The 16,029-nt window shown below is 36.9% G+C and overlaps 1 protein-coding gene across 5 annotated transcripts in view; it reads left to right on the top strand.

Annotated features, from left to right (window-relative positions):
* EML6 (EMAP like 6) overlaps positions 1 to 16,029 on the top strand; it is a 233,785-nt gene that overhangs the window by 157,320 nt on the left and 60,436 nt on the right. For all 5 annotated transcript variants that reach the window (XM_081069322.1, XM_081069321.1, XM_081069324.1 and 2 more), the window contains exons 17-20: positions 8,084 to 8,184; positions 9,487 to 9,689; positions 12,658 to 12,769; positions 13,015 to 13,142. In XM_081069322.1, coding sequence (XP_080925448.1) covers positions 8,084 to 8,184; positions 9,487 to 9,689; positions 12,658 to 12,769; positions 13,015 to 13,142 — 544 coding nt within the window. The remainder of the gene's footprint in view (positions 1 to 8,083; positions 8,185 to 9,486; positions 9,690 to 12,657; positions 12,770 to 13,014; positions 13,143 to 16,029) is intronic.

Here is a 16,029-nt window from a genome sequence, read left to right as displayed (position 1 = left end):
AAAGAAGTGACAAAGAAGTAATACTTAACCAATACTTAACCGATGGTACTTACTGGCTTCCAGGAATTACCGTAGCTTCCAAGAGGACCTAATTTACTCTCAGAGAGGCTGACTCAGTGATACACTTTACTTTGCATCTCTGTATCTCAATCATTGCTAGTAGTGTCACCAGCAAGGCTTAAAAATCAACCTGCTTCTAACAAGCTGCGTTGTTCGGGGAAGGTGATTTTCTACTACATGCCCATCACACGGGAGGTGAGATTTCCCTGAGTGGGGAGGGGCCATAATGGCATTCCCAGGCTTACTGTGTGCCCTCTGTACAGCACTGCACTCTCCAAAAGTCCCCCCCAGTTGTCAAAAATGTTGAAATGAACGTACCTTTTTTCAGCTTGAAGAAGTTAGAGAAATTCAGAATGGGCACATTGAGATTGTATTACAAGATCTCTATGAGCCTCAATCCACTCTATTTAAACAATTTCTTTGTATCTTTGCTAATTTTCATGAACAATTTCAGTCACCTCCATTACAAATGAAATTTTCAGTCTTTTTTTCCTCTTAAAGGTTGTTCAGATTGTAGTCTAATATATAAGTAATCCATTTAAAAACCAAGGCCAAACTCTTATGGGTAATAGTTAAATGACTTAATATCAGTATCAAACAGGGCAGAATAATGAGATAATTAGGCACTTCTGTGTCCCTTTCTTTGTATTTTCATTGCACTGGGAACATGACTATGAGAGACAATGACTAATTATTATTGACATGCTTCATCTCAAAAGTTTGAACAGTAGGGATCCTAGGTAAAAGGTACAGTAATTGGGGTGCCTAACAAGAATACTTCCAATGTTCATGTGGAATAGTTGTGCTACTAGAAAGCTTAGGGACCAATGTAGGCCCATGGAGAGCAGGTATGGAGAGCTTGAGAGCACGCATTTCTGTATTAGTGTTGTTGTTTGAGCTATTTTAGGTCCCTACCCTTATACACATTTAGTAAATATGATAAAGTTTCCTGCATACCAAATGGGCAACTTTTCTTCTCACTTTTTAAAAATATGTATGTCTTTTTAAAAATAACATTTATTCATCTTCTCTCTGTTTTCAAAATAATATATGATCATTATGAAAAAGTTAAAAAGCATAGAACAGCACCAAGAAGAAAATGACAGCCATCCTTAATTCCACTACCCCCAGATATAGCTATGGTTAACACCTTAGCATATGTTCTTTAGTATACGAGTATATTCTTCTACTCTTTCTATCCATTTTTATTCATATATTTAATGTTATACATACTGCTCTGTAACTAGCTTTTCTCCCCACTCACTAATGTATTATCTCACTGTCTTCTAATTTACGTTACCTGGATTATTTCATATTATTCTAAATAGTAAACCCGTTTAAATATATTTTGGAGATGGGGTATAAATCAAACATCCATTTAGTCTTCCTGTTAAAGGCTACCTTCACAAATAAAGAAAAAACCAAATCACACACAGGACTGGGCCTCTTTGCAAACGAAAGGGATCAGGAACCAACTCACTGGGTGTGCAGCTAGCTGCCCTTTGCTTCTAGAAAAGGCTCATTCCTTCCTTGGTCCCCTGTGCTTGCTGATAGTTTAAAATGTGGCTCTCAGTGGTGAATTACTTGTGACTCAGGCATGAGGGACTATTCTGTATTAGGGCAGTAGTACAGAGTCTTCTGCATTCTTACTCTCTCAATTTAGGACCTGAAACTTTTTCTTCTTGTTTTTCTTACACACACAGTGGTACAAATTTCCCTACAAATTTAACAAGTGACTAAAGGAAGGATAACAGAGGAATCCAATGAATGGTGTTCGTTTTGATGTGGCTATTAATTAAACATTCACATGCCATTGTTGATCATTTAGAATCTGAGCCACAATGGAAGCAACACTGGTGTTTGTATGACACCGAGAAATTAGGTGGAAAGTAAAAAGTGCTCTAAAACAGATATTTCTATTTAAATGTTTGACATTGTACAGACACAAGCAAACAAAACAATGCTCTTTTCTATCTAGGAAATATATTTTGTTATATCTGTTCTCAATTTTCATTTTGTTTTCTCTAACGTCTTCTGTCTAAAATGTATATTAATGATTTAGAATCTGTGAGAATTTTCCTCCAAGTAATTTTTTTTTTATTTAAAGAGGATAGTTTATTGATAGCAAAGCGTCAGAGCTCCCTAGAGGGAGGGGATCCCAAATGAGGGTACCCCTCCTCCAAGAAATTTTCGGCTGCTTAATGCCCTTTATGGTTATCTGGTTCACTTCTCCTCTTTGTGTTAAGCATATTTTTTCTTTAACCTTAGCCATTTTCTCTCTGTCCTAATTGTTCCTGAATCATCCAGTGATGTATCTTGGCCCTAGCATTCATGCTTTACTTTTGACTTTCAAAGAAACAAATACAGTTCAAAAATCAATTCTTTCTCCTTTCCTGCCTCTCACTATAGTAGGGCACACATAATGGGTATGGAGATCTCTGCCTGTTCTTTAGTTTTAGCTTTTTATTACGGAAAATTTCAGTTACACAAAAGTGGAAGAAATAGCATAATAAACTCCCTGTGCCCGTCACCCAGCTGCACCATCCTACAAATGGTACAAATCTCTCTTCCCTTTTTTTTTCTTTTTTTTTCTCTTTTGCTACAGTATTTTAAAGAAAATTCAAGACATCATGTAATTTGGCCTGTATATATTTCACTAGGCATTTCTAACAGAAAAGATACTTTAAAAAAAACCACCATTCCATAAAAACATCTAGCTAAAGCAACAGGAATTTCTTCCTTTCATCTATTACCCAAATCATAATTAAACATTTCTGATTGTTTCAATGATGAGAGTTAGTTTGTTTAAATCTACACCCAAACAAGGCCTATGCATTGCATTTGGTTGTAACGTCCCTTAAGCCTTTTTTATTTTATAACAGCCCCCCTCCCACCTTTTTATGCCATGGATGCATTTGAGGAACGAGGTCATGACCTATAAAATGTTTCACATTCTAAATTTGACTGATTCTTCGTGGAAGCATTTTAGGCATTCCCCTGCAAATTTCCTATAAACGATAGTTAGATCCATAGGCTTGATTAGATTTACGTTCAGTTGTTTTGTTTTAAACAGTTTTATTGATAAATCATATACCATACAATTCACCCATTTAAAGTATACAGTTCAATGGTTTTTAGCATATTTTACAGAGTTTTGCGTCGTTACCACTGTCTGATTTCAGCACACTTTCACTACCCCAGAAAGAAACCCTGTACCCATTAGCACTAATCTATTTTCTGTCTCTATGGATTTTTGTATTCCTGACATTGTATATAAACGAAATCATACAACATAAGGTCCTTTCTGACCTCATGTCCTTCATGTAGCATAACGTTTTAGATTTGTCTGTGTCATAGCCTGTATCAGTACTTCATTCCCTTTTAATGCTGAATAATATTTCATTCTGTGGATCTACAGCATTTTATCCTTTCATCGGCTGATAGATATTTGGGTTGTTTTAACCTTTTGGCTATTACAAATAATGCTGCTATGAACATTTGTATATAAGGTTTTGAGTAGACATATATTTAATTTATTTTGGGTAAATACCAGGAGTGGAATTGCTGGGGTATTTGGTAACTTTATGTTTAACATTTTGAGGCACTGCCAAAATATTTTTCAAAGTGGCTACCCCATTTTATACTTCCACCAGCAATGAATGAAGTTTCCAATTTCTCCACATACTTGCCAACACTTACTATTTTCTGTCATTTTCATTATAGCCATTCTAGTGGGTGTGAAGTGGTATATCATTTTGGTTTTGATTATAATTTTTTGATGGCTAATGATGTTGAGTATCTTTTCATCTGCTAACTGGCCATTTGTATATATTCTTTGTAGATATGTCTATTCAGATACTTTGCCCATTTTTAGTAGGGTTATTTGGGTGTTTTTAGTTTTGAGTTGTAAGAGTTTTAGTTGTTTTTTTAAAAAATATATATTCTGAATACAAATCCCTTATCAGATATGATTTGCAAATATTTTCTCCTATACTCTATTTTTCAGACAAGAGTATTTGATATATACTTCATTTTTCATCACATTGGAAGAAACATAATCAGTGGCATACTAGAGAGAGGGGGCAATGGGAGTGGTACTTCCCAGGTGCGAGCAATAGAGCTGTATTATCTGTAGAAATATTTTTAAAGAATAATAAAATCAACAAAAAACCAATCTGCTTTTCATTATTCCCATGAGCCAATAATTCTAAACAATGTCAGAGATGGAATTCCTTTCCACCAGGACAGATCACTTCTCTAGCACAGCCCTGTGTGTACACCACTGTGTAAAATGTCTGGTTGTCCTACTCTTAGTTATACTTAGCCCAGTTGTGGGTTTTAGTAGTATCAGTCTGATCTTTCCATTATAAATCTTACCATCAATGTATTATCTAATAGTTGTGGCATACATTTACAACTGTGGACTGAATTGATTATTTAATCGGGTTAAAATACAGAGGGTGCCAAAAAATGTATACAAATTTTAAAAAAGGAAAAACCTGTTAAAATCATAATACTCAATATACACCAATAAGAAAAGATGAATACAAGTCTTGTGTATAAAGTTTTTTGGCACCTCTGGTAGTTTTCTAATTCTATCATTCCTTCTTTATATTAGCTAGAATTCTATAAATAAGAGTTTCCCCTCATGAAATATTTGGTTTCTCTACAATAAAATTCATGCAGAAAACAGTCCTTTAAATATTAGGGTTATTTGTCCTTTGTCTATAACTTGCAGATATTTTTCCCAGTTTGTCATTTGTCTTTTTTGTTATGGTGGTTTTCATCATGCAAAAGGTTTTTATTTTTTTATGTGGTAAAATTTTTAAATCTTCTTTTAATGCTTCAAGATTTTGAGTAATAATTAGGAAAGTATTCCCCATTCTCAGGTTAGAAGGAAATCACTCATAATTTTTTCTAATCTGCTGTGGCTTCATCTTTACATCAGATCTCTAACCATTTGGAATTTATCCTAGTATCTATTATGAGGAACAGGTCCAGTTTTATCCTTTTTCCATATGGCTACCAAGGTGTTCCAAACACCATTTTTCTTTTTATTTTTAAATAGACATTATTTTTAGAACAGTTTTAGGTTCACAGCAAAATTGAGCAGAAAGTAGAGTTCCTACATACCTCCTACTCCCACATACCCATAGCCTTCTCCATATCCCTACCACAAAAGCAGTACATTCGTTACAATAAAACTACATTGGTATGTCATTATCACATAAAGTCCATAGCTTACAGTAGAGTTCATTCTTGGTGTTGTATATCCTATGAGGTTTGATAAATGTTTAATGACATGTGTCTACTATAACAGTATCATACAGAATAGTTGCACTGCTCTAAAAATCCTTCATGTTCTGCCTATTCATTTTTCCCTCCCCTCTATCCTGAAAATCAATAATCTTTTTACTGTATCCATAGCTTTGTCTTTCCAGAATCTCATATAGTTGAAATCATACAGTACGTAGGCTTTTCAAATTTGCTTTTTTTCACTTAGTAGTATCCACTTCAGGTTCCTCCATGCCTTTTCATGGCTTAATAGCTCATTTTTAGCACTGAATTATATGCCAGTGTCTGGATATGCCACCATTTCTTTTTATCCATTCACCTACTGAATGAAATCTTGGTTGCTTCTAAGTTTTTGCAATTATGATTGAAGCTGCTATAAACATCCATGTGCAGATTTTTGTGTGGACATAACTTTTCAACTCCTTTGCATAATTACCAAGGAACATGGATGCTTGATCCTATGGTAAGAGTATGTTTAGTTTTGTAAGAAACCACCAAACTGTCTTCCAAAGTGGCTGTACCATTTTGCATTCTCCTGAACAATGTATGAGAGTTCCTGTTGCTCCACATCCTCACCAGCGTTTGGTGACAAATATCATTTATTTTAAAAGTTCATCTTTTCTCCATTGATTTGAGACCCTGTCTTTACTATATACTACATTTTAATATTGATTTGGGTCTCTTTCTAGATTTTCTACTTTGCCATTGGTATATCAGTCAATTCGTTCACCAGTACCACACTGTTTTATAGTATGGTGAAGAGTTTATAAATTGTTTTAATATTTAAAAGAGCTAGCCTTTCCACTCTGCTCTTCTTCTTCAGAGTTCACCTGGTCATTCCTGCTGGTTTATTCTTCCGTAAGAACTTTGAAATCAAGGTTTCTAACTCCAGATTACATACAAATACCAAGTGTTCTTTTTATTGGAATAAAGTTTTATTTATAAACAAAGTTAGGGAGTATTGACATCTCTATGAATGAGTTTTGCAACCCAAGAGCATAGGGTGTGTTTCCTTATTGAAAGTTAATTTTTCTATCTTACAGACATGTGTGTGTAGGGAGGGGAGTATTGTTTTACTCATTTTATATATTGCACATTTATTATTAAACTTATCCCTTGATACTTTTGTTGTTTATAGAGTCCTCTCTCCCATTATATTTTTTAACTGTTATTGTATACATTAAGGTTATTGGTTCTGTATTTAATTTTATATACTTCAAGTTTACTAAATTGTCTTATTTGTAGTTGTTTTACATTATTTTCTTTTGAATTTTCTAGACATCTAATGATGTCCTCTACTGATAGAAATAGTTTTGCTTCTTCCATTCCAGCTTCTGTGCCATTAATTTTTTAAAATCTTGTCTAATTGCATTAGTTAATATACTCAACACAATGCTAAGTGGTAGTGACAATAGTCTTGTTCCTGACTTTGTTGGGAATGCCATTAAGTAAGAATCTAACTTTCGAGTTCACACACACACACACACACACACACACACACACACACCAAACCGTGAATAAGCTACTATTCCAGCACTTTTTGTTTTTAAAGAAAGGGTAATGACACACAACATTTCTGGAGAGCCAGCCTGTGTATCCTTGGCCTTGAATGAATTGAGGTTTCTCAGGGAGGGTCAAGGAGTGCAGGGAAATAGAAATGTCTAAGAGGTTAAGTTTGATGCATCCATTAATTCCTCCTTCATTGAGTGTCGAGTGTTTTCAAATCACAAATGAGGGTTAGATTTTTGTCAAATAGCTTTGCAGCATCTGTGAATATTACAATTCTCCTCCTTATGTATTAATATGATGGATTGTACTATTTGATTTCTTAGTAATGAACCACCCTTGCATTTGGTCATAATGTATTATTTTTAAAGTGTTGTTGGATTCTCTTTGCTAATATTTAAGATTTTTAAATCTGTATTCATAAGGGAGATTGGTCAGTCATGTTCTTTTCATTAATTGCTTTTCTTTTACATGAGGAATTCTATGTCCTAATATCCCAGATATTGGACCATCAGATAGTCCATTAAGACCAGGAAACCCTTAGATGCTAATGTGGTGACTCTGTACTCCAAAGCAGAGATTTCCCTAGCACTGTGGAGTGCCAGGTCTGGAGCTCCAGGTCTACAATCAGTCCCCACTTTTACATTTGTCCTTCTGCCTCGTGGGTTATCAACCTACATTTCTGAATGCATAGCATCCGAAAGTGCCTTGAATCAATAGATAACATCCTTTCTCTCTCCATGGATGTAAGCCAGGGGCTTCAATTTCTAGTGAATACATTTCTAGCTGAAACTCTGTTTAACCCAGAGTTATGACTTCCACAGTAAGAATATTACATTTGAAGCTTCTCATTACTGCTATTGCAATGTCATCTCCCTCCTCCGGTTTGAGACCTCCATATCCCGAGCATTATGCGCAATCCTCTGGTGATGGCATTAATTTTATCTTATGGAGACATTCTAATGCGTTTTAGATAGTTCATTCATTTGTTTAAAGCATAATTAAGTAGACTTTGGCAGCAATATTAGGGTAAGAAAAAAGGGCTCAAACATGCAAAGAAAAGCCAAAGCTCATTATTTTAATGTAGTGTTTTCAGTGGTCTTCTAATTTAGTTGTCCCGTTACATGTACTTAATGAAATGTAGACCAAATGCATGCTTTAAATAAAACTATATCATTGCTTCCATCAAAACTAGAATTGTTTTTCTATTTGTCTCTTACAGAGGGCATAAAGATAAGATATTTGTGGTAAAGTGTAACCCACACCACGTTGACAAACTGGTTACAGTTGGGATAAAGCACATCAAGTTCTGGCAACAAGCAGGTACTGTTGTTTGCATTTATTATTTATGTGGTTGAGAACTTTATTCCAGCTGGAGAAAACCATAACCGCTGCCCAGCCTGTCTCTGCAGTCTAAAATTATTATAAAATGTGTCTAAGAGACAATCTCTCCCAAATTCACTTTGAACTGCTTAATATCTAAGCTGTGAAACTTAGAACACACGAGATGATGCTATACATATTCATCAATATCTAGAAAGCTTTGGAAAATATTCTGCTGTGAAAATAATTACATTTAGTCATCTGTTCTGAAAGGAGTAATTATGTCGGACCTGCTGAAGAGGAAGTAAGATAATTGCTTTGGTTGGGTGAAAAGAATTTTCAGTATTGTGAAGCTTCCTATGTTTATCACTGAATTTAGAAAATGAATTAAATCCTGATACTACACACAGTGGGTGGTCAAAATATTTGCGAATTATAATGTTGATAATAATGATGAGTAGATAAGCATGACGAAACGTGGAACAGTATCTTGTTCTTCTCATTACCAAGCCTGTTATTACAATTGTTTCTGAACTCTTAGTCTTGGCTTTAGTGCCAAGCCCCAATTTTATACTGGACAAAACATAAATAAGCTACTGTTCAATGCTTTCTGCTTTTAGAGAAAGGATAATGACACCTACCATGTTTGGAGAGCCAGCCTGGGAAGAGTTGCCAGGAGTGAGTCTGGTTTTCTCAGTGCTAGTCAGGAAGTGCAGGGAAATGTGAACATTTAAGGGACGCATCCAATGTACCTTCACACAATGATTCATTTTTCTCACCCCAAAGTTGCTGTGATAAAAATTGAGGCAAAACATATATAACATGTTTACATTTTACATTCGCAGCTGGTGCTGTTTCTATTCTCTTCGCTCAGCACTCATGAAGACTTTCCTCGCTCCCCCGGGGCACGTAGTCACTCCTTCCTCTGGTTGGCACAGAACTCGCACTGAACCTTGGTTAGACGTGTATCATTGCACTGAGATTCGTATCGAGTTCTCTTTCCAACCAGACCATAAGTTCTTTGAAAACAGGAACTCTCTTTTCATCTTTATACCTCAGCATTGACTACTGTATTTGCCACAAAGTAAGGATTCAGTAAACACTGAATTAATGCATGAGTGAACGAGAAACCCTCTTATATAATATTTTTGTTTATGATATTATCTGCTGTTTCTTATATATCTTTGTGCATATGCATAGTGTCAACACATTGGGTTTTTCACTGAAGATAGCTATTCTACATGCTCATAGGAGGTGTCACTTTTTTTAAAAAAAGTAACAAATACTCTTGGTCCACTCCAGGTGGGGGCTTCACCTCTAAAAGAGGAAGTTTTGGAAGTGTCAGAAAATTGGAAACAATGATGTGTGTTTCTTACGGGCGAATGGAAGATCTAGTGTTCTCAGGAGCAGCTACTGGAGATATTTTTATTTGGAAAGATATTCTACTACTGAAGACAGTGAAGGCTCATGACGGGCCTGTGTTTGCTATGTATGCACTGGACAAGGTATGGTACATTTTTCCAAAATTCGTCTTCTTCATCAGCTTTCTAAAAGTGTAAGTTAGTCTTAGGAAGATCCACAACCAAGAGAATGTGTCTAAAAACAGTGCTACCTGAATCAGGAAGTAGTTATAATGAACCTCCAGTCCAGAGAAGACAGGGAGGAGAGTACAAATATTTTAAAATGTTCTCTTTCATTTAGGATTATTTCTTTATATTCAATTTCTCCCCCCTCCTTTTTTCATACTTGTTCTTCCTGGCTCTCCCTCCTGCACGATCTTTACGGACTAGCATTGAGATAAAGGTAGACACACAGTAGCAGAAGAGTCCTGAGAAACATTTCAGCATTGTCCTCCTCTTTGGTGGCACAATAAGCAGAGACCTAGAAGTACCAAGTGGTTAGATTGTCGTCCCACCCATCAATTTGACCCAAAGTTATGTTGATCTCCAGTTTGTTCAGCTTTAACAAGAGTGTTCAGAGTGAAGTCTTTTCACCAGCTGTAGTAGGGTTCTCCGAAGGAACAGAACCAGTAGGATATCCATCTACATACAGTCATGCACCACTCAACGAGGGGTGCAGCCTGAGAAATGAGTCATTAAGTGAACTTCATCATTCGAAGTTGTGCGGACATCATAGAATGTACTTACACAAACCTACGCGGTATAGCCTACTATAGTAATTGTATGTGCTATACCTTTATACAACTGGCAGCACAGTAGGTTTGTTTATACCGGCATCACCACAAGTAAGGGAGTAATGGTTATGCTACTATGTAACTAGTTGATAGGGATTTTTCAGCTCCTTTATAATCCTATGGCACCACCATTGTCTATGCAGCCCGTCATTGAACAAAATGTCGTTATGAGGCGTAGGACTGTATATAAAAAGGAGATTTCTTGTGAGGAATTGGCTCATGCAATTATGGAAGCTGAGAAGTCCTACCTATGCCGTGTGAAAGCTGGAGAGCTAAGAAAGCCGGTGGTGTAATTTTAGTTGGAGTCCAAAGGCTTAAGAACCAGGGGATCTAACGGTGTAAATCCTAGTCTGAGAGCTGGAAAAGATGAGATGAGATGTCCCAGCTCAGTGAGATGGGGGGAAAAGGGATGAATTCCTTCTTCCCATGACTTATGTTCTACTCAGGCTCCCACATTGGGGACGCCAATCTACCTTACTGAGTCAACCAACTCAAATGCTAATCTCATCAGGAAATACCATTACAGATACACACAGAAATGTTTAATCTGAGCACCCCACAGCCAGTCAAATTGACTCATAATATTAGCCATCACACTAGTCCTATTTCCACTCAAGCTCGTCTTTGTTCTGGTCTGTCCAGCTACCCACCTGCTTTACAGTTTTTCTTTATAAATATCACACTTCAGTGCTATTAAAACACTTTCTTCAATCAATTTGTCAGAAAATACCAATTTTTCATTCACTGCTAGCTTGCTGGTAGTACCAATTAGTCTGTGCTCTTTGACCTCCAAACAGTTCAAGCCACCTAACACATCTAAGCATAGCCTCATTTGCATTTACCTCTTCCCAGGTAAATATGCTGATCCCACTGCAGAAGTAGATTCTTATGATATGTGCAACTATATGGTTGTTTTAGTAGTTAAGCTGTTTTGTTTTGTTTTTTTTACTTTACTGTCAAACTTGTTTTTGCAATGTTAGAAAAGATTAAAGCAAAATGCAAAATTTTTGTAGGCCCAGAGGTTGATGTGCTTGATTAAGCTTTTTTATTGTTTGGTAAATTAAGCTGACAAATCATGGGAAAAGATAAGGATATCACAGTATCATATACTGCATTTAAATTTTTTTTGTTATTATTAGTTTCAGATGTACAAAACAATGAATATTTATGCCCTTCGCAAAGTGATAACTCTTCTACTACCTCTCTGACATCGTATATAGCTGTTACAGTTCCACTGACTCTATTCCCTATGCTGTACTCCACATCCTGTGACCATATATATATTAAATTATAGTTGACATTCATTATTATTCAGCTTCAGCTTCAGGTGTACAGCGCAGAGGTCAGGCACATACACTGTCCATGAAGTGGTCTCCCTAATAAGACACTGCATTTAAATCTAATTTGGGGATTGAATCTCCCTGGGTGCAAAATCTATAGTAAGAATAAGAATATTTAATGTAATAAACTTCAAAATATTAGTTGCTTGTACACATCATTAGAATGCAGTAAATTAAAAGTTTCAGAGAAAACAGAATGAATTACACAGTTATTTTTCTTAAAAAAAAAGAAAGACTTTTCTAAGAACAGTTGGTACATATGATAAGTTGCCAGAAAGGAAAACTAGGAAGACCAAGAAATCATAAGCTTAGAACAAGAATAAAGATCACTGTTCAGTAAAAAATATTCAATGTGTTAAGCTTTTTGCTTTCCACGTTTTATAAAAAATAATCTGGATTTTAATTGTGGAAATTGATGTCTGTTGAACAAATTAGCAGGATGGTTTTGTTATATGAAGTGCCTAATTCACTTTTAATAATAAATAATGAGGTTTTCTTTTAGAAGTAATTATTTAATTTTTAAATATTTAACAATCACTTGCATTGTGATGTTAGTTCTGATTCATTCAGTAGGAGTATATGAGATACCAGAAGCTGCCAAGCTTTGAGACTGGTCCTGTTCCACAGGAGCTCATTCTCTAGTCGAGGAACTGGGCACAGAAACAAATGTCCATGTCCAGTATAGCCAGGGCCAACCAATGGTCTGAGGAAAGTGCAATGGATACACAGTGGGAATGTGCTTAATTCTGCTAGAGAAGAAGTGGAGGGCTGCTTCCACAAAATATTATATTACTAGTATATGTTACCAGATTTTTTCAGTCTCCTATACTTAGGAAGAAAACACACACATGACTGCACCCAAGGGAGAATCCTGTTGGGGCTGGGTGGTAACTGGTTATTTCAATGTGTATATAATTCTTCTCATGTTTGCCTTCACAGGGTTTTGTAACAGGTGGAAAGGATGGAATCGTGGAGCTCTGGGATGATATGTTTGAAAGATGCTTGAAGACTTATGCCATTAAAAGAGCAGCATTGTCAACTAGCTCTAAAGGTGCCACTCCCAAATATGCGATAGAAAGCTTTCTGTTCGTAGGGATGGACACAATAGTATTAATGTTCTTGGGAAAACAGGACCAAATCAATTCTCTTTTTCTACCTTCACTGCTCTAGGCCCATGGTGGAAATGTCAAGGATGATCGCTTAATAGCTAGTACTTTGGAGCTATAAAAACAGAATTTATATAATAGTTAATCCTTTTATTTTTTGTTCTATTAAATACATGTCCCCCCACCCCAGGCTTGCTTTTGGAAGACAACCCTTCAATTCGTGCCATTACTTTGGGACATGGACATATCCTAGTGGGAACAAAAAATGGAGAGATCCTGGAAATTGATAAAAGCGGCCCAATGACTCTGCTTGTTCAGGTACTGTGTTTGTCCATATTCTAAACCATAATTGACATCAGAGGCAGGACTAAGGTGAGGCAGAGGGGGTATGGCACTTAATGTACAAAATTTAAGGAGGCATTCACTCTCAGGGTCATGCAAATATTAATTACCTATTGCTGTGTAACAATTGCTACAAACGTAGTAGCTTAAAACAGCACACATTTATTATCTTGTAATTTCTCTGGGTCAGGAGTTGAGCATGGCTTAATTGGGTCTTCTACTTAAGTTTCCACGAGGCTGCAGTAAGAGCCAAAGCTGCAGTCTCATCTGAGGCTCAGCTGAGGAAGGATCTGCTTCCAAGGTCACTCAGGTTAGCAGAATTTCGTTCCTTCTGGTTGTAGGACCACAAGGAGGGCTTCCATTCCTTGCTGGCTGTTGGTCAGAGGTCACCTTCAGCTCCTAGAGGCCACCCACAGTTCCTTGCCATATGGGGTTCTCCAACATGGCCTTTTACTTCCTCAAAGCCAGCAAGGGAGAGAGAAAAAATAGGCACTGCAGTCTAATGTAACATAATCATATCACCACATACATGTATGTACTCATAACATCCATCACCTTTGCCATACATATTTTGTTTATTGAAAACAAGCCATAGGCCATGCCACACTCCAAGGGAGGTGATTATATAAGAGCGTGAAAGCTAGGAGGATCGTGAGGGTTACCATCACAGTCCCCCCTCTGGCCACCAGTTGTTGATGTTTTTACTCATTCAAAATTCATTCCTCCCGCCCAAGGTTTCCAAGACTCTAATCCCATTATAGTAGCTGCTCAAAGTCCATAATCTCACCATCTAAGTCAAGTCCAGGTGTGTATAAATCTCCTTAGATATATTTCCTCTAGGTCTGTCAGTCTGTAAAACTAACAATTTCTCTGCTCCACGTACAGCAAACATGTAAGCATCACTTCAGATTTTTGTGTTTCACTCTAGCCTCAGCCTTGATTCACATAAACACGTTACATACTCCTTACCCTCCCTCTGCTCTCAAGAATTATATTCAGGTAAAATCAGATTAAAATATCAATGAATCCTCAAAGATCAAAGAAATGATAAAATCTCACCTGAGGAGGTGGTAGCATGTGGAGGTGAATATGCAGTCTTGTCCAATTTGGTGATGGATAGGCCATATTTATAGATGAAAGAGGCACGGAAATGGTTAGGGTGTATGTTCAGAAGCTGGAGTGAAAGACTGGGCCCTGAGTGTCTCAGCTTCAGGACATCTGCTGGTCTGATGGAGGAGCTTCACCTCCTTCCCCTGACCTGACCCATGCCTGTGCGCTTGTTTGCTGGGGTGATTCCCAAATCCCACTAAAAGGGCCCCCCTCATTTGTTCCACCCGGGAACAGGTCTGCACCCAGATCATGGCTCAGAACATTATAAGGTTTTAGAAATGCCTGTGTTCCAGTCCCATATGAATATTCTGAAGAAGAATCTGTGTGTGTGTGTGTGTGTGTGTGTGTGTATACATACATATATATATATATATATATATATATACACACACACACACACAAAATTCGGTGTTAAAAACAAACCTCAAAGCTCTATAGCTGACTATGACAGGCAGCCGGAATTGAGAGCTGTTGGACCTGCATCCTCGGGGTGTGACTTCATTATTCTCCAGCGGCTCGTGCTTCTGTTGTTTCCTGCCAGACTAATTTCTTTTTCTTTCTGGACATGACTTCTTATTGCACTTTATTGAAAGGTAATTGCTTATTTCAATTTACACAATTTAAAGTCTTTTTAATTCGTTATTGATTTTTTAATCCCCAAATGTTTGAGATTTTAAATTATTTTCATACATGCTATATTGCTAAATGTTTTGTAAGGTTTATACCATAATACGATTTAAACAATACTGCAAGATTTAAACTCTATAAGTTTTCTAAGTTTAAACTCTAAATATTATGTTATAGCTGAGCCAGTTGTGTTTAAGTATATTTTTTTCTTAACAATAAAGCTTTTTACTTTTTTGTTCTCAACAATTCTATTCTTTCTTATATTTGTTTCTGTTGTTCTAAAATAAAAATAACCACAGGTACCATTTATTGAACACCTACTCAGGGTCAGGCCATACTGTTGTACAAAATTTATCTCTCATCTCCACAACAGATTTGCTCAGTTGAAATTGTTTTATTGATGAGGGACCCAAAGCCTAGTAAATTGCCCACAGCCACATGCTAAGATCTGCAGAGATGGAATTCAAACTGAGGTCTGTCAGGTACCAGAGACCTTCTTTTTCATGACACCATGCTATTCTCTGTCTCACTGTGAAGACTGCAGAAAAGCAGTGCAGAAGGCGTGATCTCCTGAGCTGTGCACGGGTGGTAGAGCTGATGAAAGTATCTTCTCCCCTTACATGTGTACCATTCATTTCCTTTTTTCTCAGCATCTCTCTTTCCTTTTCTGGTCTATCTCTCATTTGCCATTTCCTCCTAGGTAGAATTCAGTAGTTGAATTCAATCAATGTTGGGCTCCTGCTGAGATCTGCCCTGTGCCATGTGCTGCGCACGGTGGAATAGGACTTCCTGTGCTCTCAGGGCTCACAATCCTGTTCTGGGTAAAGATAGACACTGAGCGAAAGTTAAGGGACAGTAGAGGCAGCATAATTAAGACCAGCAGCTGTCCTGCTGTGGGAAGATATCAGAACCACTATTCCAGTTCCAATAGCATGACAATCCCGTTTCACTTGGAATAGATTACTTACTTTTAAGAGAAAGAAACTGGGGTTGGGGGAGAAGAGAAGTGACATGAGGTGAGTTCTGACAGTTTCCATTGTATATACTTTGAATATAATCAACTCAATTATGCAGCTGTTTGTTATCAGCTTTATGGGTGATCAATAAGAAAGATCCCAAGCTTATT

The sequence above is a fragment of the Rhinolophus hipposideros genome (assembly GCF_964194185.1).
Source record: "Rhinolophus hipposideros genome assembly, chromosome: 12".
In the NCBI taxonomy this organism is placed as follows: Eukaryota; Metazoa; Chordata; class Mammalia; order Chiroptera; family Rhinolophidae; genus Rhinolophus; species Rhinolophus hipposideros.
The sequence above is the reverse complement of the archived record's forward strand: the minus strand, read 5'-3'. Positions and strand labels throughout refer to the sequence as shown.